The following is a 25,109-nucleotide window of genomic DNA, read 5'->3' as shown; positions in this document are numbered from 1 at the left end:
AGGGTATATCTATTAGGAGGTTACAGGTAGTCCTCGATTTACAACTACAATTGAACCCCCAAATTTCTGTTTGTAAGCGAGACAGTTGTGAGTTTTGTCCTATTTTATGACATTTCTTGCCACAGTTGTTAAGTGAATCACTGCAGTTTTAAGTTAGTAACACAGTTGTTAAGTGATTCTAGCTTTCCCATTGACTTTACTTATCAGAAGTTGCAAAAGTGAGCACATGACACTGGGACACTGCAAATGTCCTAAATATGAAGCATCTGAATTTTGATCAGGTGACCATGGACTTTTTTCAGTGCCCTTGTAACTTCAGTCACTAAATGAATGGGGGACTACCAGTATAGCTTAGGTCTGATGAGATTTTGTCTCTTTAAGTATAAGCAAATAAAGCCCTGGATTTATTTGGATTTCACTGTGTCATCTTTGGGCTTGGACCTGGCAACAAAACGTATGACCATTTTCAGAATTATGATGGCCGCACACACTCCCGTGGTCATGTGTTCACATTTTGGGCACTTGGATCATTTTACCCCTGCAATTTACAGAATTGATTGGTCAGCTAGTGATTTTGGCCAACATGACACTATGAAAAATTTCTACGTATAAATGGTAGAATGCAAATAAAAAACAAATGACATTCAAAATACATCAATGTACTCAGTAAGACCCTTGAAATCATCCAACATTAATTAAAATATTTCTGGATATCCTGTTTTTTTATAATCTCCAGATTTTTACTTCTATCTTTGTTGAATTTAAATTTGATGTCATCTGACATCAGTTTCAATTAACTGGCACAGAACTAGAAATGCAAGCAGGGCAGCACAATGTGTTCCTGACTAGGATTGTTTGGAATAAACATCCTAACAAAATATGTCTTCAGGTGGTTATAATTTAAATATACTTAATGCCAAGTAACAACTCAGTAGAATATGTATGTTGGTATCCATGTAACACTTTTTTATCGGTAAAATTTTTAATGGGAAGTGACAAATAATAATTCCAATGTTCAAGGTTATTAAATTAGATTGCAAAAACAGAAGCACTTCAGTGACATTGAATTATGCAGCTAATAACTACTTTTACTTAGATTCAAATCAAAACTAAAGTAAAATATGAACAATAAAATATATTGAAAAAATATAAGAACCAGCACATTATTACATGATTTCTACTGTTCTAGTTGTGCTGAGTGGTAGTCAATTACATTCTTCCCAATCTTTCTAAGACTTTTCTAAGATTTTGTTGTTTTTCTGGGCACACTCTTTTAGTTTTTGATTCTACTTCTTTTCCCTTTCCCTTACCTGGCTACAATCTCAAGCACATAAAAGTTTTGCAAGCAGAAAAGTTTACCTAAACCAGATTTGTATGATGCAGGATTCTACACAGCAATATGTTATTTTAACATATTATATGTCACCAATAATTTAAGATATATGTAGTAGATATCAAATTTTAATTGGAGCTAATCTGTGCAGTTGTAAACTGTGCAATCTTAATTTGTAAAATTAAGAAGAAACACTGATGGAATTAGGCTGAGTTTATTTGCTACATATGTATGCTTTGTTGAAATTAATATTTTAAACATTTCATTTCATTTTGGTATCCAATAATGCTCTGATGATTTATGAAGATTACAAAGATGGTAATAATAATTATAACAATCTTCTTCAATAAATTTGTAACCAAAAGGATGGCTCATGGAACAAACCAGCCCAGAGTTCTCACGCAAAGCGCAACTGATCAGTCTCAAATTTTATCCTACTAATGCTAGGAAAAATGGTAGAAAGAGAAGAACACTACAAATAGTAGATGGATTGACTCTGTTTCAGTGGCAATGAGTGGGAAGAACTAAAAGTTCAAATTATGAATAGATCTTCAAGGAGAAATCCTATCTATGTGGTCATAAGGTCCAATAACAACTTTGACACATAATCAAAATCAATATATTTTGATTTCAATGGTGTTAATATAATAGTTAATATAGATTAACTACTACCATTAATTTGTTAGAACAGGTTTGCTTAGAGCACATTTTTAACTAACCTGAAGAAACAAAGCCATTTCAGTCCTCCAAAAGGCTTTCTATTTCCTTCCAGAATTAAATTCCTAACTGCTTCTAAAAAGCAACATGTTTTTTCTTTACCATAAACCATTGCCAAGAAGAGAACAATAAAGAGGCATGGCCCTAGGGAAGACTGGAACAATGAAACAAACATAATGTTAAAAAGTTATATTTGTGTAGTTACTTACCAAGCACATCTAAATTATATTAAAGTAACCAAAATATCCTTACAATCCCCAAGGCATGTCACAACTTTGGAGTACCCCTAATGTTTGGAAATTTAAAGTTGAAAAATCTGACATGCCCTATGTGGAAGGGGGAAAGCAATGGGAAGCACAACTGAGTGGCAGAAAGCTACTTTCTTTTCTTTTCTTTTTTTTTGTAGGTGGTAAGTAACAGTATGCAGTTTTCTCTCCCACATACTTTATATGTAATTTATATGTACATACACATGTATATAGTGACCACCACAAGATGGTGAAAAAAGTATCGATTTCTATTTCCTGTCCTTGCTCTCCATTAAAAATGCAAATGAGGCATCTTAAAGAAACAAGATATAAAGAATGTATATGGAAATAAAGATTTATGTCTACACATCTGTTTCTATGTCTATATTTACACATGTGCATGTCCTCTGGATGGAAAAGATTGACTTCATCAACATTATGGGAAAAGAAGTATAACATTTCCAGGAGATACTTAGATAAACTATTAGTGTGCCATCATTGGCTAAGGAAGTAGAAAACTATAAATTCAAAATAAGTTTCCAAGACAGCTTGATTATATTTGTGCATTTCAATGACATTTTTGACTTTTGGCTGACCAACCACACTCAACGTGTAGTCCTCAATAGAACTGCATCTACATGGAGGGAAGTATGCAGTGGGGTACCCCAAGGTTCTATTTTAGGCCCAGTACTCCTCAACATCTTCATTGATGATTTGGACAAGGGGATAGATGAAGAACTCATAAAATTGGCAGATGATACTAAGCTAGCAGGAATAGCCAACACTCCAGAAGATAGGCTTAAGATACAGAAGGATCTTGACAGACTTGAACATTGGGTGTTATCTAACAGAATGAAATTCAATGGTGAAAAAAGTAAGGTTCTACATTTAGGCAAGAAAAATAAAATGCACAGGTACAGTATACCTTGCTTAATAGTAGTAACTGTGAGAGGGATCTTGGAGTCCTAGTGGACAATCATTTAAATTTGAGCCAGCAGTGTGCTGCAGCTGCCAAAAAAGCCAACACAGTTCTAGGCGGCATAACAAAGGGATAGAATCAAGATCACGTGAAGTGTTAATATCACTTTATAATGCCTTGGTAAGGCCACACTTGGAATGCTGCATACAGTTTTGGTCACCACATTGTAAAAAAGATGTTGAGACTCTAGAAAGAGTGCAGAGAAGAGCAACAAAGATGATTAGGGGACTGGAGCTAAAACATATAAAGAAGGGTTGCTGGAACTGAGTAAGTTTAGTCTGATGAAAAGAAGGACTAGGGTGACATGATAGCAGTGTTCCAATATCTGAGGGGCTGCTACTAAGAAGAGGGAGTCAAGCTATTCTCCAAAGCACCTGACGGTAGGACAAGAAGCAATGGGTGGAAATTAATCAAGGAGAGAAGCAACTTAGAACTAAGGAGAAATTTTCTGACAGAACAATTAATCAGTGGAACAACTTGCCTCCAGAAGTTGTGAATGCTCTGACACTGGAAATTTTTAAGAAGATATGGGATAACCATTTATCTGAAGTGGTGTAGCATTTCCTGCCTAAGCAGGGAGATGGACTAGAAGACCTCCAAGGTCCCTTCCAACTCTGTTATTCTATTCTAAAAACTTTTGGATATGTGAAATGAATTTGACGCTTTTCATTGTAAGCTTCCCAGTGGCTCTGGATAATTAGATGGGTACCATATAAATTTAATAAACAAATAAATAAGTAAATAAATTTGCATTTGGGGACTGCTCAGAAGCCACTTTGTAAGTCAACAGTCAAAGCTGAAGAAACTTATTTTTAGCTATTTGTTTATTATTTGTTTATTAAATTTATACACTGCCCATCTCACCCAAATGGCTGTGGTGGTCACACTGAACTGTATTTCTGAAACCATTTTTAAGTCAATTTTTGTCATTCTCTTACCTTCTACTTTAGTCAAACATACTTCTATAGTATTAATGCAAAAAGAGTTAGAATACATAATATTCATTCTTTAATTATTGATCAGCAAGCATTCTTCCATTCTGATAGCATGTTAAAAAAATTAGCATGTAAAAATTCTTTTAAAAGGAGAGATGCCTATAAATTTCAGTCATACATGATTATTTAATATGCACAGTGCTTTTAATTTTATGGTCATGTATATATACAGGCATTTTTTCCTGAATTTGCACTACACTCAAATGGCTTACTATTTTTAATTATCAAAACTGTAATTGATAGAAATGAATTCTACTTATGAAATTTGAAAAAAGGAAATATTGTATTGATGAACAGGAACTAGATTTTAAAATATTCATTCTGGAACATTCAGGAAAGTAAAAACATCTTAATTTCTTTGAAGGTCTATCGCTATATAATAACCTTTTTAAAAAATGCAAAATAACTTGTAATAGCATTATATATCAAGTATTTACTGTAGTGAGCAGCTAATAAGATACAACAGTCCACAAACTAGACAAGAGCATAGATTATTTTCCCCCCAACATGCCAGACTGGGGGGGAGGGGAATCTTGGAAAATAGTAATGGCAAATGGATTTTCCTTTTAATGAGAACAGAACAATAATCCTGACCTCATCATAATACAAACTAAGTCCAGTGCCACCTTGTGATAACCTATATAATGACACTTGTTGAAATGTTTAATGGATCAGGCAAATCAGTCAATTAAGACGGAATCTAAATATTTCTAATTCAACTGGAAAGAGTACAAATGACTTTCAGGATACTTTGGGGTACTATACCCTTTCTGCATTTTCCGACAATAGTCTTTCCTTAATAGGACAGTGTTTAAAGTTTCTGTTAAGTATTTACAAATATATAATTAGAACATAATCAAAGTGTTACAATTTTTCTTTTATCTTTATTTCTTTTGATAAGCATCCTTTTCTATTATTCTCTGGCTATAAAAGTGCTTTTACTAAATTATTCTCATATTAAATTATGCTGATTATCAAATAACCACAGTTATTTTATTTACTAGAGCTTTAGTTGCTTTCACTTAGCTTACTATAGATCAGTGGTGGGTTGCCCCCGGTTCGCACCGGTTCTATAGTAAAACTGGTGGGAGGTTCCGCCCACCGACCCTGACGTCACCAAAGTGCTTCTGTTCTTGTGCAGAAGAGCACCCACCCCTGCTATATATATTTTCCAAGTCAGGACACATGATTGTTCCATACACTGGATTGGAAATGCTGATTTGTCTTCTCATTAACAATTCCGGTAGTTTATACCTAATATCTATCACAGATAATTTTGAAAGACAACTTGTGGATAATTCTTTTTTAGCTTTCTTCTAGGCATGCAGTATGCTTCACTACTAGCTTGAAAGCAGACTAAGATTAATACAGAAAAAATATGGCACATGTTCAGAGTGATTAGACTTCTGCCAAAATTGGTCACAGTTTCAGCTGGTATGTCAAAATTAATTTGCAACAGACAAAAATCAAGCAAGGAGAAACCTCATATATCCTGAACAAGTTTAAACAATAAATATATATACTTTTCGGTGTAGATAATATACTAGTTTTTGTCAAAGACTGGTGTGAAAGGGATTGTCCATGGAATGCTAATTTAAAGAGGTGTCTCTTAAAATCAGCCATAACTTTTTGTCAGGTTTGCACAGAAGCTATAAAAATGACAAACTGTTTTAACAAAAATCAATGAAGTGCTGTGCTCCTGCTCACATGAAATCTGAAGCAGTGCTTCAGAATTATTTTCAAAGTATGCATAGCCCTACTGCATATCTTTTTAAAAATAATAAAGCTGCCAATGTTCTTTTATTGAAATCGTTTATAACGGTTCGTGATAATTTTAGTCAGATGCTTTTAAGATTAAAATTTAGGAAGTTTGGTATAGTGGTGCTGCTTAGTTACATTCCTGGTACGCAAGAGTGAAAGTGTGCAACTTGAGTGTAGATATGTCAGTATATTGTTTTGCATGCTCTATGTCACCCATATGAATGATTACCTAACAAAGGAGAGAAAATTTATACTTGGTCCTCTAGATGTACATATGTATCTGATAGATTTTTTCTCTCATTTAAGGATGGGGGGGGGGATTGAAATGGGAAGGTAAACTGACTATATGATATATCATTTAACACAATCATTTAATACATGATATATTATTTAACACAAAGCTAGGAGCCTTCTCAGAATGAATTTAATATTAATTTCTTCAATATGAATATTATAATTAATCCCAAGATTATGAGTCTTCGGAGAGGGGCGGCATACAAATTGAATAAATAAATAAATAAATAAGGAGTCAGATGCTAAGATTTTTTTTTTATTTCTGAAAAATAAACAATAAATTTATTTTATACGTCAGATCTAAGATAAAGTTGAGAGCCAGTTTGGTGTAGTGGGTTAAGGCACCAATCTAGTGAGTTTTAATCTTGCCTTAGGCACAAAGCCAGCTGGGTGACCTTGAGCCAGTCACTCTTTTTCAGCCCTTGGCAATTCTGAAATATTGCCAAGAAAACTGAAGAGATATGTCCAGACAGTTGACAGTCAACCTTGATTTGAAGGCACACAAAAACAGTTTAATCTACTGTATGTACCTATCTTTTAAAAATTCATAAGACTTTATTATGCCAAGAAATGTTTCATCTATGTTCACTCTTTTATTAATGCAGTTATTATTGCTGTTGTTGCTATATTATTCTTTCTGGATAAGAGAGTTTCCAATGACAACAATAGCAATACAACATCTATCAGGATTCATATAATTTTATTTTTTACTTATACAAAAGAGATGAATTTGTAATGAATATGGAGCAGCAGCAGCAAGGAAAAAAAAATAAACTATTCCATATTTTATGGGTAAATTTGAGATATTTATTTATTTATTTATTTATTTATTTATTTATTTATCAAATCTTTATAGCCATCTATCTCACAAATGTGACATAATTTAAAGCCAGAACTGAAAAACATTTCTTTCCAGCATTCTATTGTATTGAAAGAATTAAAAACAAATATGGCACATCAGCCACTGAATACAAATCTGTAAATCAGTTTGACTTTAAAGCATTTCAAATTAAGGGAAACATTGGAAATCACAGCTAGAGTGTAAAATTTAAAGTCAAACTAATTAAAAACATAAAATAAAATACTGGAAACCTGAAAATATTCAATTATTTAAATATTCCAAATAATTATTAATTAAATCAGAAGGTTCTGGTTTAAAACATATATTCATTAATATAAAAATAAACACTTAGTACTTTTTTGTATGTGAAATGTTTAAACAAGGGTAAAAATTCTACACTTGCAAAATACCAACATTTTAAAATGTTTTAAGCTTTTTTCTTTAGCCCATACTTTTTATTTAGATTTTCTTTGAAAAGAGATTATCCTTCTGTTATAGGCCTGCAACAGTCTGAAAACATAAATGTCACATTTGGATGTTTGAAAAAGTGATTAAAGTTATGCACTCCCCACTGAAGAATTTATGCAAAAACTATGGAAATTACCATACATACTAAACTCCACAGAACAAAGCATTGCAAATAGACAGCATTTTCATATTATATTTTTAGTAACTGCTGTATGGAAATGCCGTCCACGCAAATGGCTGTTCCTTGAAGAATGGGAAAAGCTGGGGTTATAATGATCAAGAGATATTAGATTTTACAACAATTTGTGAATGCACAAATATCCATTTAACTCATTGTATTACAAGAAAGAACACAATAAAGTACAAAGCACAACAGATAGTGATGAATTTCAAGTTTTCATTTAGGAAAAATATTACCTCTGCTCCTGAATACTTTTCTGTTTGTATGACAAGCTCATCCAAATTGACCTCAGAAGATATTGGCATATTGCAAAACTGAATTTTAAAGATTTCTCTGCGAGTGGCTTCATCAGGCAAAGGAACATATATAATTCTGTCGAATCGACCAGGTCGTATCAATGCCTATAGTAACAAAGTCATAAAGAAGGCTTGTTAATAGATCAGAAAAGGTTAACAAATAAAATGAATACTTATATACTACTTATAAAAGTAGTATTCACTTTAAAATAAATATTTCTGTAATACGTATAGTGTAGCTTAAACCCAAAATGATACAAAATAAAATACATAAGGGCTGTTACGTGGCAGGGGTTTGTCTGTTTGAATACTATAATACATCCCTAGAGCTCTATAGCTTCTTCCTTTTTATCACTTTGTCTATTTTGGTAGTCCCACCAGTTTTTACTTGCTGGCAAATTGCATTTTTTGCAGATATTCCAATGCATCATCATTGCTTCTTTCTCATACTATTGGTATGGCATTAGTTTGTGCAATTTTATTGCAGTAATTAGGCAGCCCACTGTTTCTTCAACTTCTTTCCAGAGGCAGCATTTTCAACCTCTTACCAGCTTCTAAATTCTGGCTTTGTATGCTCTTATTCTTAGGGCATGGTGTTCTGCAGCCAGAATTAGTCCCTCTGTCTCTTTCTTCAACTTTCCTGCCCTTAGCCTTTGCCAGGTCTTGTTATGTTTTGCCTGCTAGGGTGTGTGTGTGTGTGTGTGTGTGTGTGTGTGTGTGTGTGTGTGTGTGTGTGTGTAGTGTAGTAGACCATGTAGCACTACTATTAATCTTCTCATCATTCCCACTACCCATCTCCTTCCACTTATGACTGTATGACTGTAATTTTGTTGCTTGTATCCTTACAATTTATATTGATATTGTTTCCTGATTGCTTATTTGTACCCTATGACTATCATTAAGTGTTGTACCTTATGATTCTTGATGAACGTATCTTTTCTTTAATGTACACTGAGAGCATATGCACCAAGACAAATTCCTTGTGTGTCCAATCACACTTGGCCAATAAAAAAATTCTATTCTATTCTATTCTATTCTATTCTATTCTATTCTATTCTATTCTATTCTATTCTATTCTATTCTATTCTATTCTATTCTATTGGTTTTTGAATGTCTTATTTCTGTTCCTCACTTGGTCTTTCTTATACGCCAGTTTGCATTCTTCAATAGTCAGTAATCCTTCGTAGCATACTAGTTTCAATGCATCTTTTTCACTGTCCATAAATATTCTTCAAATGTCCTTTTTATTTTTTTAACTGCCTGGTGAATTCCACACCTACCCAAATTCCTTGATAAATAGAGTCTGTCAATGTTACCACATGCATAAAGGGCACGGTTCATTGTCATCATTTTTCTGATCTTGATATCCAAGGCTTCTAGTTCTACTTGACTAGTCTATTGTTCCAGATGTTTGCCTAAAATGACTGGAATTGCCGAGGTGTTAATTGCTTTCATGGTATTTCTTTCACACAGATTGGGCTTTATGATATTTTTCACTCAGATAATACATTCATTACAAAATGTCTTTTTGACTTCAGTATGCTTGATGTTGTTAGCTTGAAGGATGCCCAGCTATTTGTAGTAATGTTCTTCTTACATATTCTTGATGTTATTCCTATAGGTCATCTTGATTACTTCAGTTTTCATTATTTTCTCCCTACTGGTGGTAAGATAATGTGATACATTTGTTCAGTCCAAAGTCCATTGCAATATCTTGGGTGTATATACAGATAGTGTTGATCAGTGTTTCTATTTCAGATAGTGTTTTTCCATATAGCTTCAGACAGTCTATTTAGAGAAGGTGAGATAGCCTGGCAAATATTTTTGATGTTTGGTAGCCATGGCCTGACTTGTTCAGTATTGTTCACAGAGGAAACAATGCAATGTAATGACAAACATTCTGAGAAAACTATTAAATAGTCATTCCGTGAGCATTTAGAAAAGAATTCATTGCTTACAAGGAACTAACAATGGTTTATCAATATATGCTAAATCATGCCAAACCAAGTTGATATTTTTGGATATATTGACTGGTTTCACTGATCACAGAAAAGTAATGGACACCATGTACCTAGACCTCATCAAAATATTTGACAAGATGTCCAGTGAGATTTGACTAGAGAAGATTAAAAATGTTGGCTTATAGAAAAAAACCAGTTGAAACATAATATTAAAGTATAGATCAACAATTCTGCAGCAACCTAGACAAAAGTTTCAACCAGTATACCACAGGATTGAACATAGTTAAGCTAGGTGTTAGGAAATATAATTATCAGTTTTGCAAATGAAACAAAAATAGGGAGAATTCACTGTAGAGAAGAAAAGGTACACCTCCCAATTCAGAAGAAGGCTTTTGAAGCTACTATTTATTGGACAAATCACAGAATGTTAGTTAAATTTTGAGTTACAGACCATATTCCTAATAGAAACTGTTATTTAATCCTTAGAATAACACCAAAATATGGCTATATTATTGGCTAACAAAGACCCTTTTCAATCATTAATATTTATGTAACAAAATATTTTTCATTGTCATTACATTGACATTTTTTTAAAAAAAAATAGCTTGCATCAGATTGAGACTTTCTAAATATATTTTCAGCTGGATGCATTTAAGCCACAGTATGTAACCCAAATTGTTTTTTATGCTCTACTTTTCCCTTAGGCAGTATAGTTTGAGTTCCAGTTGACTAGAGATATTGCATGGTTGTCCTGGGCTCTCAGCCAATAAGACTTTTCCCAGCCTGATCATGTCAGTGAAAGTCAGGCTGAAAAATAGTAGGAAGAAGCCTTCCTTCCTGCACAGCATTGATCAAGTTAACACCCTTCCTTGAGTTTCTTTAAAAAGGCCATTGTGAGCACTTTCAGGTGGAAAAAGAAATCTATGTGGCATGCTAAGAGATGTCCTGTTATTTTTAAAACAAAAGCACATGTATTTTCGTAAAGAAATTAAACAAGAAGAACAGTGTAGACGCCCATCAGAATGTTTCCTTAAAGTCTCAACAAGCTGGAAGATATAACTGCCAGTTCATTGTTCAGTTAGATCACAGTTATATCAAGATGCTGCTTGGAATTCTTGAGCACCTTGGGTATTATCCAGTATCCCTCCAGAAGTATTTTGTGTGCTTAGATTCCCCAACCCCCCAACCCCAGCAGCGATAGCATCTCTAAAAACTTATGAGAAAACCTGCAATTCAGTAGCAGAGCATAAATGCTCTGTTGTATATTTGTATATATAAATGTATAGTTGGGAAACAAGCATTATCCATAATACTGGGTAATGAAATATCTGCAAGCAAACAACCAAATTCAGAGAGTACCAAGGACTCCAGAGTTCAACAATGAGTTACATGTATTCTCTTCTATTGGGATACACTGATGTCAACCCTTTGAGGCAGGCCAGGTAAACAACAGACGCTGTGGGGATAACAGGAATGCTGCATTATTATGGTTGATTTAATAATAGAACATTGAAGTCCGCCAAGTTTCTTTCTCCATCATATACTAATCAAAGTCAAGGTTGGGATTATTTTGAGTTTCTTTTTCATTATATTGAAATATATATTACTGTGTATTATTTTGCCTAAGTCCCTCCTTAACAGTAATTTCATACCTTTAGGTCAGCCCTAAATTCATTTACATCTGTTCACTTAAATTTCAGAAGAGAAGAGTCCTAATATCATATTTGTCCATCAACCTTCTATATAGCCTGTTAAATCTAGAGGCAGACATATATTTTATTCCTATCAATAATGTCCCTGCTGACAATTGAGACCCATCCAAAAACTACATGCCATGAAATTCCATGACAAAACTGGAAATGTTATTTTCCTTTATCAAAACTCAATTGTCAAAATGTACCAGTTTATATTAGCACCAGAGAAATAAACATAGAGATGCATGTATTTTTAGTAATTAATCACACTGGTGATGTTGTGCAAAATAGTGCTTAGCACTATGGATGGATAAGAATAGTCCGAATCTAAATTTTGTCCCTGGAATTGCTATGAAATCACTAAATTATAGCAAATCTGATCTTACAGATGAGGCACAATGTTAGGCGCATGTGAATGTTGAGAAATAATTAATCTAAATAGTAATAGATCTAAATTCTGTTTTTAAGAATCAAGCTGCACAACATTTCTATCATATCACACTTGCTCAAGACCTGAAACATTGTGCAAGCTGACAAGAAAAGACATGATGAATTTGACAGCAGGTGTTCAGGAAGAATCTACAATATAAAGTGGCAGTACTTTGTAAGGCACAGACAAGGCATAAACATTTATATGGATATTACCCAGAAGATTAATAAAGCAGAAAAGAAACAGATGGGTTGCAGTTCCAACAAGATTTGACAATTCAGGAGGAGAGGATATTTCTTTGAAGAGAATCCAAAAAGGTCAACTTACATGAGATGAATATGAATACCTAACATATAAATTAAATATAGTTTTCTTCTGTAATGCATAAAATCTGACATCTCATTGGAAGGACAAACATCTAAAAAGAATGTATTTGGCTTGTCTCAATGTAACATAAAAATGATTTCTGAATCTGAATTCAACCTGGTGCTCTTCAGACTTCAATTCACATAATTCTATGTAAACACAACCTTTTGACCAGTTTGCAGGAAGTATGAAAACAGAGGATGTCAATTTGATGAACACTATCAAAATTCACATTTTTTTCTCTCTCTCTTCTGTTATATTTAAGGCAGTAAACAAAAATTTTCCCTTAAAGTTATCCTTTCAACAATAATAGGGTAAAGCATTTTGGGCTAAAGGTAAGTTACTAGCCACAGTTACCCAATCCACAGTAGAATGGGACTCACACACACACCCCGCAGTCCAAATCTAATATATTAATCATTATACCACATTTGTGCTCAAATGCTATAACCAACTCTTTTTCTCCGTGGTTCCAACTAGGAGGTTATAATTTGCAGAATTGACACTTTTCTATCGCAGGTTTTCAAATTTCTTACTGTTTCATATTTTGAATTTAAAAGATGTTCAAAAGTTACTAATGCATGTTTTTTAAAATCTTCAGGACATTTTACTTCAAGCTTAAAATGCTTCTTCAAATTACATGTAATAATTTTGAATTTTTTTATTTTGATTTTAAATACATTCAAGAAACCACAGCATTTCAGTTAAAAAACAGATACTTATATGCAATTTAATCTGTTGCTGTTCCTTGACTTTTTTTTTCAAAAAGAAGCATAGCAGCGCATCACTAAAAGCTGAAATGTCTTATTAATGTGTCCCTCTTGAATAAAATAGGCAAATCAATCCTATTTGGTTTCCCTATATATTCTGTTTGTTTACCTCTTATCCCTTTTTACCTACCCCTGCTGCTAATTTGCTGATGGACTAATCTAGAGGCAGGTATATTTACCTAAACATTTCCCATGCATTTTTTCATGAGAACAAACACTTTGCAATGGGTTTTGTTCCTCTAACTATCTTACCCCCAGGATGCTCGGATCTTGAGCCTGTGCTGTCAGATTTCCAGCTGACAAGCCCAGTGTCTTAACCACACAGCCATCCCGCTGCCCCAGTATTATATCCTGGGAAGGTTAAAAACATTTTTATTCTAGTGGAGCAAATAAAATAGTATATTATAAATTACACCAGTTAAATGCTCTTAGCAACTATAGTAAAATATCAGTATTTCAGTTCTAAATCTATATACAGGTGTATATAAATCTATATACCTCAATTTATGACCATAATTGAGCCCGACATTTCTGTTGCTTATTGAAACATTTTTTGGTTTTTCTTGCCATTGTTAAGTGAATAACTGCAGTTGTTAAGTTAGGAACCTGGTTGTGAAGTGAATGTGGCTTCCCCATTGACTTTGCTTGTCAGAAGGTCGCAAAAGGGGATTATATGATGCCAGGACACTGCAACTGTCATAAATATGAGTCAGTTGCCAAGCGCCTGAATTTTGATCATGTGATCTTGGGATGCTACAATGGTCATAATTGGGAAAAACGGTCATAAGTCCCTTTTTTCAGTACCGTTGAAATTTTGAATGGTTACTAAATGAAGTTAAGGACTATCTGTAGTAATTGTGTCACTGAACACCTATATTACCCTTAGTGAACACATGAAGCATGAACATGCATGTGACTTTAAATGTAAAATACAGCTAGGAACTATTATTTGCAAGATTACAGCTACCAATTTAAATAGATTTCAATAGCACAGTTCTTCTCTTTTTTATTTTCTAAAAATCTGAAAGGTTTACCTAGAAACTTTAGTTCCTCCTATCTCTGAGAATTCCATACTGGAATTAGATTTCCTTGTCTCTCACCATATAGTTCATTTAATTTTTTTATATCATATAATAACTCTGATACTCTTCCATCAGTGACACTACAAACTGCCTTATTGAACTCTATCATATTCATTTTCATCTTTGCCAATTTCTTCCCAATAATAAAATAAAGAATGTGAGAAATCAGTGATTTAGCTGCATTTTTGCAGGGCACTTCAAAGCAAATTTACCACTCTTTCATTTTCTGGATTAATATTTTGCAAGCTAAAGAATCTAAAAAACTTTATTTCCCATGCTCCCCCATGATATTGTCCACCCCAGGGTCAGCAGACAGCTGTTTGATTATTACAAAATATACATATGAAGGGTTCTTCCTAATGTGGATTCATTTAAGAATAAATTTAAGCAGAAGAGGGACAATTTCAGTCACATTATGTGTATAAACACAAAAGTATAAAACAATACATGTTTATAATTTAAAAACCCAGACAAATTAAGGGAAGGCTGGGTATCTGGTAAGTGCATACCAAATTAAATTGCAAAGTATTTTATTTGTTTGTTTGCTTGTCTCTTTATTTTAAAAAAAACTTCAGCTACCTGTTACAATATTGAGAAACATATTAGGCCAGAAGATCAAATAATGTCCTTGCCATTACTCTCTTTCTACTTATAAGTAACAAAGAAAAATGCTAGTTAAGTTACTTTACTGTTTAGATCAGGGCTGTCATACTCCCGGCTCATGGACCGGATGTGTCACATGCTGGCTACGCCTACACCCGGTTTAGCCTTCGGCTTCGTACCTGTGCGAGCAAAGCGTGATCGGAGCTGCTGTACGGCTGTTGCTATTGAAGAACCCTTGCACAGACCTGATGATGGCAGATGAGATTCTGCCGAAACGTTGCCAAACGTGTCAAACTGGCAGCTACAGGCCAGATGCATCATATGCAGGCCATGCCCACCCCAACTCCGTGAAGGGAAAAAATGTCATGAAATATCACGTGACAGCAACGTGACTCTGCGAGTTTGACACCCGTGATATATACCATAATTTTCGGACTATAAGACGCACTTCCCCCCCCCAAAAAAAGTTGGTGGAAATGTCTGTTCGTCTTATAGAGCAAGCCCCGCCTACCTGCCAGCCCCCACCCTTTGGCCTCTGCGTCCCAGCAATTTGGCTCCTTGCAGCAAACAGCAAACAGCCTGGTCAGCTTCAGCACAGCCTGTTTTAGCACGAGCAGCTGATTGGCGGTTGGATCTGCCTCCCAGAATATCACCAATCAGCTGTTCCACGCTGCGGGGATCGCTGCCGCCTATCAGCGTCATCGCCACCCATCACTGCCACCTATTGCCGCCTCCGCACTCCCCACTTTTGGCCTCTGCATGCCCCACTTTTGGCCTCTGTGAGTCCCATTTTCGGCTCCCGAAAACGGGATGCGCGGAGACAAAAAATGTGGCGCGTGTAGGCGGCAATAGGTGGCAATGGCGATGGTTGGCGATGGCAGCAGTGACGGGTGGTGGCAATCCCTGCAGCCTGGAACAGCTGATCGGCGGTATTCTGGGAGGCCGATCCAACCGCCAATCAGCTGCTAGTGCTAAATCAGGCTGTGCTGAAGCTGACCAGGCTGTTTGCTGTTTGCTGCAAGAAGGCAAATTGTTGGGAGACAGAGGCAGAGGCAGGGTTTTTCTTGTTTTTCACCCCAAAAGCTACATGCGTCTTAAAGTCCGGAGCATCTTATAGTCTGAAAAATACAGTAGTATAAGGACGGTGGCTAAGCATAGTGGGTCTTTAGATATATCTGATTGTGGCATATGCTTCCTTTAACAAAAATAAGTTTTGATAGTCACTTTAATTTGGATCAGCAATGCAAATATATTTTTCTAAAGTTCTCTACAGCTGAAAGGATTTTTGAATGTTGTTTTGCATTAAAGGAATCCGAAGGCACTCAAACATCACAAGAACATTTGCAGAAATAACCATGCTATTGATCACTACCTGAAATTACAATTTCATCTCATCTTCACCTCTCCTACCCCATAAGCCTGAAAAAACTTGTATAAATCCTTAAGTTTCAAAATTGCAGGTGCCAATTGTAAATGTACAGGCACCCCCCCCCCAAAAAAACCCCATGGAGATATAAGTGGTCAGTGCAATGTATAAGGATACACATTTCCAGAGACTTCGGATTCAGCTTCTTTTAAAGCAATATGCCTTCTTAGCTAATTATCCTAAGCTGCTTCATTTTAATAAGCAGCAATTAACAGAGGAAAGGAATCCCAACTTGGAGTTATTGAAACAAATCCATTCCTGACTTCTCAAAAATGATTTTAAGTATTTCAAATGAACTCAGTTGGGTGGAGTGAATCTATTAACAGCTAAATAACAAACTGTAAAAAAAAAACTTCATTTACATAACAAACTGAATCATCTAGTTTCCTTGCAAAGAAGTACTAAACCCCAGGAATTTGTTTTTTACACTTTTGAGATGGGGGGTTTTAAAGAACCCCTCTGAGAGAAAGCAACAATTATATGTAATGAAACCTGGAACCAGACTTTTCTGGTAATTAATCACTCAGGAGCCGTTGCAATCCTGCAGGCAGTTTCTGACAGATTCTGAGTGCTTTACAGGAATCACCAAGAATAAGATGTGTCTGGGCTGGCTTTTGACAGGGACTGCTTGTATATAAAGTGCCGAAATTTTAGTAAAATGAAAAAGCTAAATGGATTCACAACATGCAAGTATACAGGTACATATATGATTGCATATTAGAATTCTCATCCAATATTGTTTATTATAGAATGCATACTTGCTAAGAATTGTTAAACATTATTTTATTCCTAGTAGCAAAGCACCATCATTTAACAAAGATACTTCCTGTTTTCAAGCAGTTGGGAAGGTATGACTTCCAACCCAAATACTTGGCTTGGCAAGCTCTTGCTGTGTTGATAGATGCTTTTATAACCACTTCATTCCACCTGAAATTTCAGTATAAAAGCATAGTCTTTGCCTTGTCTATACCTCGAGGGAGGGGGGGGGAGAAGGAAAAGGAAGAAATACATCAACCACAGCATGATAGAAAAGATTACCCTAGCTCCAGCAATATGTGAAATCATAGCTGCAGAAATGAAAGATTTTGAATGAGAAAAATTACATCATTTATATGGAAAGAGCAAACAATATATTTGTATCATCTACATACTACCAAAACTCCTGTGTCTGTTTAATACTTTGCAACCTTTGATCAGAGGGCAAAACTTTTGTCAACAAAGGAGCCTCAAATGAGCTGACTTACAGAATGCTTGGGACACTTTGTTCTCAAGGGAATGTAATTTGGGAAATACTTTGCCACTTCAGCACTGCAGGGCTGGCAGGGCTGTTTCGGTTCAATGCCACCACCAGGCCATTGCGCTCAGGTGCGGTCATGTGATCCCCATTTTCAATGGTCCTTGGCAGCTTCTTACAAGTCAATAGGGAACCTGGAAAAAAAGTGGCATGATGTTCCTGGCCACCTTCCCTCTTTTTTTCTTTTTTGTTTGTGGGAGGCTTGTGGAAAGAAAGTCACAGGAGAAATAGTGCACGCTCTCCCAGTGCCTCTGCACTCACACTGCACCAGCCATTTGCACACTCCCTCACCCTTCCCACACTCTCCTCCTCCTTGTTACAGCAACCACTTACTGCTTCCTGGGAATGGGAGGAAGGGACGAAGGAAGGAAGGAACTAAGAGGGAGGAAGAACGGGAGAAGGAGGCAAGGCGAGAGGATAGGTATGGGAGAGAGGGAGCCACTACCTGCAGGTTGGGATGGGATGGGATGGGAAGAAGAGGAAGGAAGGAAGGAAGGGAGGAAGGAGGGAGGGAGGGAGGGAGGGAGGGAGGGAGATTTTTTAAAGACTCACTGGGGAAGCTAGCAAGAAGTCAATCCTGCTGTCGATGACATTGTTGCCTATCAGTGCTCATTCCACTTTTCTGTTTAAGGAAGGAAATAGCTCTGTAATGATAACCAAATGGATCATGGGTTGTTTAATGGTAAATAAAATCCTCAAAAATGCCATGTATATATTGATTTTAGTTTTATATTGTTTGAATTAAAACACTCCAGGATCAGTTCAGGCTTCCACACATAAATACTATTCATCATCACTCTTTGTCTCTTTTTCTCTTAGGGAAAAAAAAAAACCCACTGTAATTTGTTAGAGCTTCCTGTCACAAATCCTCTTCTATTAAAAACAGCATACATTACCAAAACAAAAGAGCCTTCTCTCTTCCCAAACTAAAATTGTTTGTCTCTCCAGTCACCCCTTCTTAAGTCAACAGACTCATCCTACAGAATGCTATGAGAAGATACTAACTGCATTTTTAAAACTCGGATATAAATGTATCACCAAGTTTTTGTTTTTCAAAAATAGACAGAAATCTTTCTTGGCAGTTAGTATGATTCATTTTTCCCTCATTTTTCTTTTTCTTTTTTTCCTGTTTTATAAGAACAGAAGGAAAAAGCGTGGCCGTTGCTTTTTCTGTTACTAACTAGAGATGCAAGTAACTACAGAGCTATCAATTTGCTTTTAAAAGAAGGGAGTGAATTTTTTATGACATGGCCATATTTGGAATTTTAGGAGGATGTTTCACTTACCTCAAGAGTTATTTCAAAGGTTTAATGTACAAATTAGCAATTGGCATTTCCAAAGCAAGCTTAGGCTTCACTTTAGCAAAAGTGAAAGGGATGTGGAGAGAATAGGACAATATGATTTCCTGACAAGTTACTTGACTTAGGGCATTTTCTGTTATTCTGTTATTTTCTGTTATCATCTTGTAACAGCTTTTTGACAAACCCAATTCTGATTTAAGATCTAAATAATTACAGAAAAACTTTGATAGATAGTCTGCAGAGCAGGAATTTTTAAGATTTCAAATAGACCTTTAAAATACATTTTATTAAAGGACATGTAAGTGTATGCACATTCACCAATACAAGTTAGCCCCTATGGCAGGGGTCCTCAAACTACGGCCCGCGGGCCAGATATCGCCTGCCAAACCCATTAATCTGGCCCACAAGGGACAAGGCTGCCCCGCCCATATCGCCCCACCTACCGACCAGCCCCCACCTACCTAAACGGGCCAAAAACAGGACGCATGGAGGCCCCGGGAGGCCAAAAGCGGGGCCATTTTTGGTCTCCCCAGCCTCCAGAGAGAAAGAGGGGGAGAGAGGGAAGGAGACACACACACACACACACACACACACACACAAGCAGAAGTTCCTCACACACACACACACACACACACACACACACTCAGGCATCCACATCCCTTCACTAACCTTTCCACCCCCAGGAACATAACAAATTAAAGTTTAATTTGTGCATATTGTTTAATGGACTGCTAAATTGGCCATGCCCACCCAGTCACATGACCACCTAGCCACATCTACCCAACAGGTCCGGCCCCCCAACAGTCTGAGGGACTGTGAATTGGCCCCGTTTAAAAAGTTTGAGGACCCCTGCCCTATGGTGTAACAGAGGAGGGAGGGAGGGAGGGAGGGAGGGAGGGAGGGAGGGAGGAAGGAAGGAAGGAAGGAAGGAAGGAAGGAAGGAAGGAAGGAAGGAAGGAAGGAAGGAAGGAAGGAAGGAAGGAAGGAAGGAAGGAAGGTTGAAGAGAAATTTAAAAGTGGAACTCCCAGAAAGATATGGGAGCTTTCTCATTTTTATTGTTTCCTTTGCTTATGCTAAGCTATAATATGGTTTAGTTTGGTTTGCTTTAGCAATGCAGGCAATATACATGCATATTATATTTGTAAATCTTCATTTCTTAAATTGGATATGCACCACTGAATGGTACTGGTAAACTAGATTGCATAATTTGGCTATATTAGTAGGTGCTAGGAGACATTACTTGAAACTGCCTAGCTTTCTTCTCTGGATATTCTTCAAGTGAAAGGTTTTCTTAAAATGTATGATTTCTGGGAGGGAAAGTGACTAAATTAAATAGTTTGTATATATTAACGACACAGATGACTTCTCCATTTTTTAAAATACTGCAAATATAAGTAACTGCAAATATAAGTAACTGCAAATATAACGAACAATTTAGGCCATTAAAGCCTGCTAGTAATAGAAAGGGAGATCAGGGTGGAAATCACTAATTACCATGCAAGCACCTACTATTCAGTAGTTCTGTCCAAGCTCTCTCCTGAATATTAATATATTTGCAGAACCAAAACCTTCTATGATCCTTGTATATATCATCTGACCATCTGTATGCAAACTTGTTTGGCCGTACAAGATTTCTCGGATCAGAAGGTTGAATAATTTTCAAAAGCTGTAATTTCTCAATTTCTGTGCGCAAAATAAGTCCCAAGGTAAGAACAAAAAAGAGGTTGGGAAGGAGGGAACAAATGCTCACATTAGTTACTATAATCTTATGGTTCTCATAAAACTGCATCTCCCTATGCACAATATATGATTATCACTTGTCGTGCAATATATCATATTTTATTTCATAGACAAAACTGCTGATCTATTTAATCACACGCTGAAGGCAAACGGAACTGCTAGAACTGCAAGCTGTGAATAATAATGGAGTTTTGAAATAAATTTGAACTTTGCACCTAACCAAACAAGAGAAATAAATGAGATTTACCGTAAGCATCCATTGTATATCCATACCTTTAGGATTCACATATTTTCAAAATTACTTATACTGCTTTGGTGATGAAAATAATTTTTGTCCTTTTAGGCAATGGAAAGTGTATTTCCTATACATGGTAACATATGGTAACTACTACTGACAGCCTTGTTCTTGAATACACTCATTTACCAACACAGCAATCAGCAGCTGTGGAATTCAATTATTTTGTTTTTGTCTAGAAACATCTTCCCTCCACTTTATAAGCCATAAATCTGTTGAAACACACCACTTGGGAACAATATCCATTCCAGACAAGGATTAGAAGTATGTTTGAAAAGAAAGGGAATGGTTAACATATTCCTTATGATTACTTACCAAAACTTTAATAGACATTATAAAATATTTTATAAAACAAAATAACATCCTATTTCACTATTTTTATTATATATCTGAGACCTGAGATAACACATTCCACTATTTTTATTATGTATTTGAGACCTGAAATAACAGCCTATATAGCAACAAATTATAAAGTCTCAACTGAAAATCAATCCACAAATATTAAAGGTGCATCTAAGCAGGGTGCGGCTTACACCCCCATTTTAATAAAATCATTGTGATAATAGGAAGTTTCTAACTTACATCCAGAAATAAAAGAACACTTTCAAAATTATTGTTTAACACCCCCGGCCCCCAAATTACAATTTATTCCTCTATTACAAGATAAAAGAAAGACAGATCAAGGACACAATTAATTGTGACATGAAAGTCATATTGCAGTAAGCTAGCTGTAGAATAACTAGAAACTTCCATAATTAGGCTATTTTATTTCTCTTTTTTGATAAAGGGATGCAGATGAATATCTCACAGGTAATATATTTATAAACAGGACAGTATGATTTATCCAAATATTTATGCTATGTAAAAACACTGGACATATATTTTCAACTTTTTTTTAGGATATAATACAAGTGTAAAATTTATACTCTACAAGGAGACACAGAGGCAACTATTTATAATACTGGTAAATCTTTAAAAAGGCAGTTTTGCAGGTTATTTGCTCATTAATTTATCTCATTTTTCTCCTCCTTTTTTCCCTGGTAAGCACTTGAAACAGTGTAAAAAAGATGGGGCGGAGGTCCATAAACTACAAATTTTAAAAACACATTTAATTGCATATAAAATTTATGAAAAATCATAAAGTTTAGAAAAAAGGATTTTCCAAACACAAAGAGAATGGTTCCAAATGCAACATCAGCAACGTCTATGCAGATTCTCAATCAGCCAGGTCATAGTTATCCAATTTGGTGCTTTTCGAAAGGCAACTGGATTTTCTTAGTTTTTTTCCTTGAAAACGTTTTGCTTCTCATTCAAGAAGGGTCAGAACTGAAGCAACTTCTTGGGTGAGAAACAAGATATTTTCAAGGATAAAACTAAGAAAATCCAGTTGCCTTTTGAAAAGCACTTCTGGTACACCAGCAATTTTGGAAAAGGCCTGCACCCCAGAGAGATGGGCATCTCCTGCAGATTATAAAAGCCAGAAAGAATAATAATAGGAAAGGTGGTATTTTCTATAAAGTAAGACTTCAAAGATTTCCTCAAATATACTTTACTTATTATTACTGCATGAGTACATCTCTATTATTTTTGGGGCAATAAGGCTCAAGCTCAACCCTTCGAAGACTGAGTGGCTGTGGTTCCCAGCATCCCGATATAGTCAGTTGACTCCATCACTGACTATTGGGGTGCGAGTCTTTGGCCCCCTCGGAGAGGGCGCACAATCTGGGAGTCCTCCTGGATACGCAGCTGTCCTTGGAGGAACATCTGATGGCTGTTGCTTTTGGTCAGGTTCGCCTGATCCGCCAGTTGCGGCCCTTTCTTGATCGGGATTCCCTGTGCACAGTCACTCATGCCCTCGTCACCTCTCGCCTGGACTACTGCAACACTCTCTACATGGAGCTCCCCTTGAAGAGCACCCGGAGGCTCCAACTGGTCCAGAATGCGGCCACGCGGGTAGTCACGAGAGCCGCATGGCGCTCCCATACAACACCTCTTCTGCGTGAGCTGCACTGGCTCCGAGTGGTCTTCCAGGTGCGCTGGAAAGTGGTGTTGGTTATCACCTTTAAAGCACTCCATGGCATAGGACCTAGTTATCTTCGAGATCACCTGCTGCTACCGACGGCCTCCCATCGACCTGTGCGCTCCCACAGAGAGGGCCTCCTCGGGGTGCCATCAGCCAAACAATGTAGGCTGGTGACCCCCAGGGGGAGGGCCTTCTCTGTGGGGGCATCTACCCTCTGGAATCAGCTGCCCCCAGAGATAAGGAGAATCCAAGACCTCGGTGCCTTCCGCCGTGCCCTTAAAACCTTCTTTTTCCAGCAAGCCGGGCTAGCCTAACACTTTTTTAAATGTTTTTAATTGTTTGTTATTGTTTTTAATCATGGGGCCAAATTTATATATATCTTTTAAATTGTATTTTAATGTTTGTAGTTTATGTTTTTACTTGGCTGTTCACTGCCCTGAGTCCTCAGGGAGAAGGGCGGTATACAAATTTAAAAATAAATAAATAAATAAATAAATAAATAAATAAATAAATAAATAAATAAATAAATAAATAAATAAATATTATTTTTCTATTACCTTCTCAATTGTTTTTCAGTCTAGTCTATAGCCCTGATATTTCCTGGTTGTCTTTTCTTCTAGATACTAATAAAATGCACCCTGTTTAGCTTCTTCAGCTGGATGCTCAAAACAGCTGGCATAACTATTAGTATCAGCCTTAAATTCTTCTTGGTAAACAACTGGCACTTCTTAACCTCTATATTTTGTACTAACAGCAACTTCTGGACATTTTCCAAGAGCACTGCAGTAATCAAAATAGGATGTAACCAAGCTATGCATAATCATCATCAAATCAATCTGTCTCAGGAAATTCACGGTTGCAAACCAGGTGTAATTATGTAAAATTATTTCTTCACCAGTTACCACCTATTCAGTGACAGATGAAAATCAAGTACTGCAAATCTGCTCTTTCAGTGGGGCAAATCCAGTTCCACCTTCAGTCTGTTTTATTAAAGGCATTTCCATCTTTTCTAGATTTTGAAGGCAACCTGTACTAACATTCTCGATTATGTCTTGCAATGGTTCCTGTAGATGTTGAACAGCTTCTAAGCAAAATGGAACCTTGTAGGACACCTGTGGTTGATTACCTAGATCAGGGGTAATGAACCCGATTTCATTGAGGGTTGCATCAGGGTTGTGTTTGACCTTGGGGGGCCAGGGTGGGCCTGGCCATCTTGACATCACTCATGTCGGAGGCGCCTGTGGCCCAAGCACTGTCAGTGAAAATGGATTCCCGAGCTCCATTTTCGGCTAGGACAGCCTCCTGCAACCCTCTGTTAGCCAAAACAGCTCAGGAGGGTCATGTGCAGCCCTTATGAGCTATGTTTTCAGTTGGGATGGCCTCCTGAAACCCTCTGCCAGCAAAATGGGAGCTCGGGAGGGCCACGTGCAGCCCTTGCGAGCTCCGTTTTGCCTAGTAAAGCCTCCATTTTTGCTGGCAGAGGCTCTGTTTTCACTGGCAGAGGCAGGCCAGTCCTTTGCTATTTCCAGGGTGGTCCCGCGGGCCAGATCTAAGCACCCCACGGGCCTTGAGTTTGACACCCCTAACCTAGATGTCAAACATTTCCCTTTAATGCATGTATTCAAAGAGATTCTAGACAGGGAAGTTAATCTAGAACCAGGATTTGCATTCAATGGCCTAAATGGTTTTTCCTAACTTTTCTAAGCGGATGTCTCATTAGGTAAAGATTCCAACTGACTTCTCATTATAGACAACATTTGTACAAATAACGTATAGCTATTTTTAGAAAAAGTATCTATAATTAAAAATTTCTCTGAGCGGAATGCCCACACATGATTTAACCAGTTTCTCCTCCAATGGTTAGTGAACATTTACTGAATTATCAAAATTATGAGTAATGCATTTCTTGTGAATAAACCTAAGTATTATTAATAAATGTCTTTAACAGCCAGAAAGTTAGAGCTCTAAACAAACAATTGAGAAGATCATCCGAAAGATGAATTGACAGAA

At 36.4% G+C, this 25,109-nt stretch overlaps 1 protein-coding gene across 1 annotated transcript in view; it reads right to left on the bottom strand.

Annotated features, from left to right (window-relative positions):
* Nucleotides 1–25,109, bottom strand: part of AFG2A (AFG2 AAA ATPase homolog A) — a 140,165-nt gene that overhangs the window by 10,811 nt on the left and 104,245 nt on the right. Inside the window, exon 15 of the mRNA XM_070948626.1 lies at nucleotides 8,054–8,218. Coding sequence (XP_070804727.1) covers nucleotides 8,054–8,218 — 165 coding nt within the window. The remainder of the gene's footprint in view (nucleotides 1–8,053; nucleotides 8,219–25,109) is intronic.

Source organism: Pituophis catenifer, unplaced genomic scaffold (genome assembly GCF_029215685.1).
Source record: "Pituophis catenifer annectens isolate HBS135680 unplaced genomic scaffold, rPitCat1.0.hap2 SCAF_8, whole genome shotgun sequence".
Lineage (NCBI taxonomy): Eukaryota > Metazoa > Chordata > Lepidosauria > Squamata > Colubridae > Pituophis > Pituophis catenifer.
This window is presented reverse-complemented; position numbering and strand designations above follow the sequence as displayed.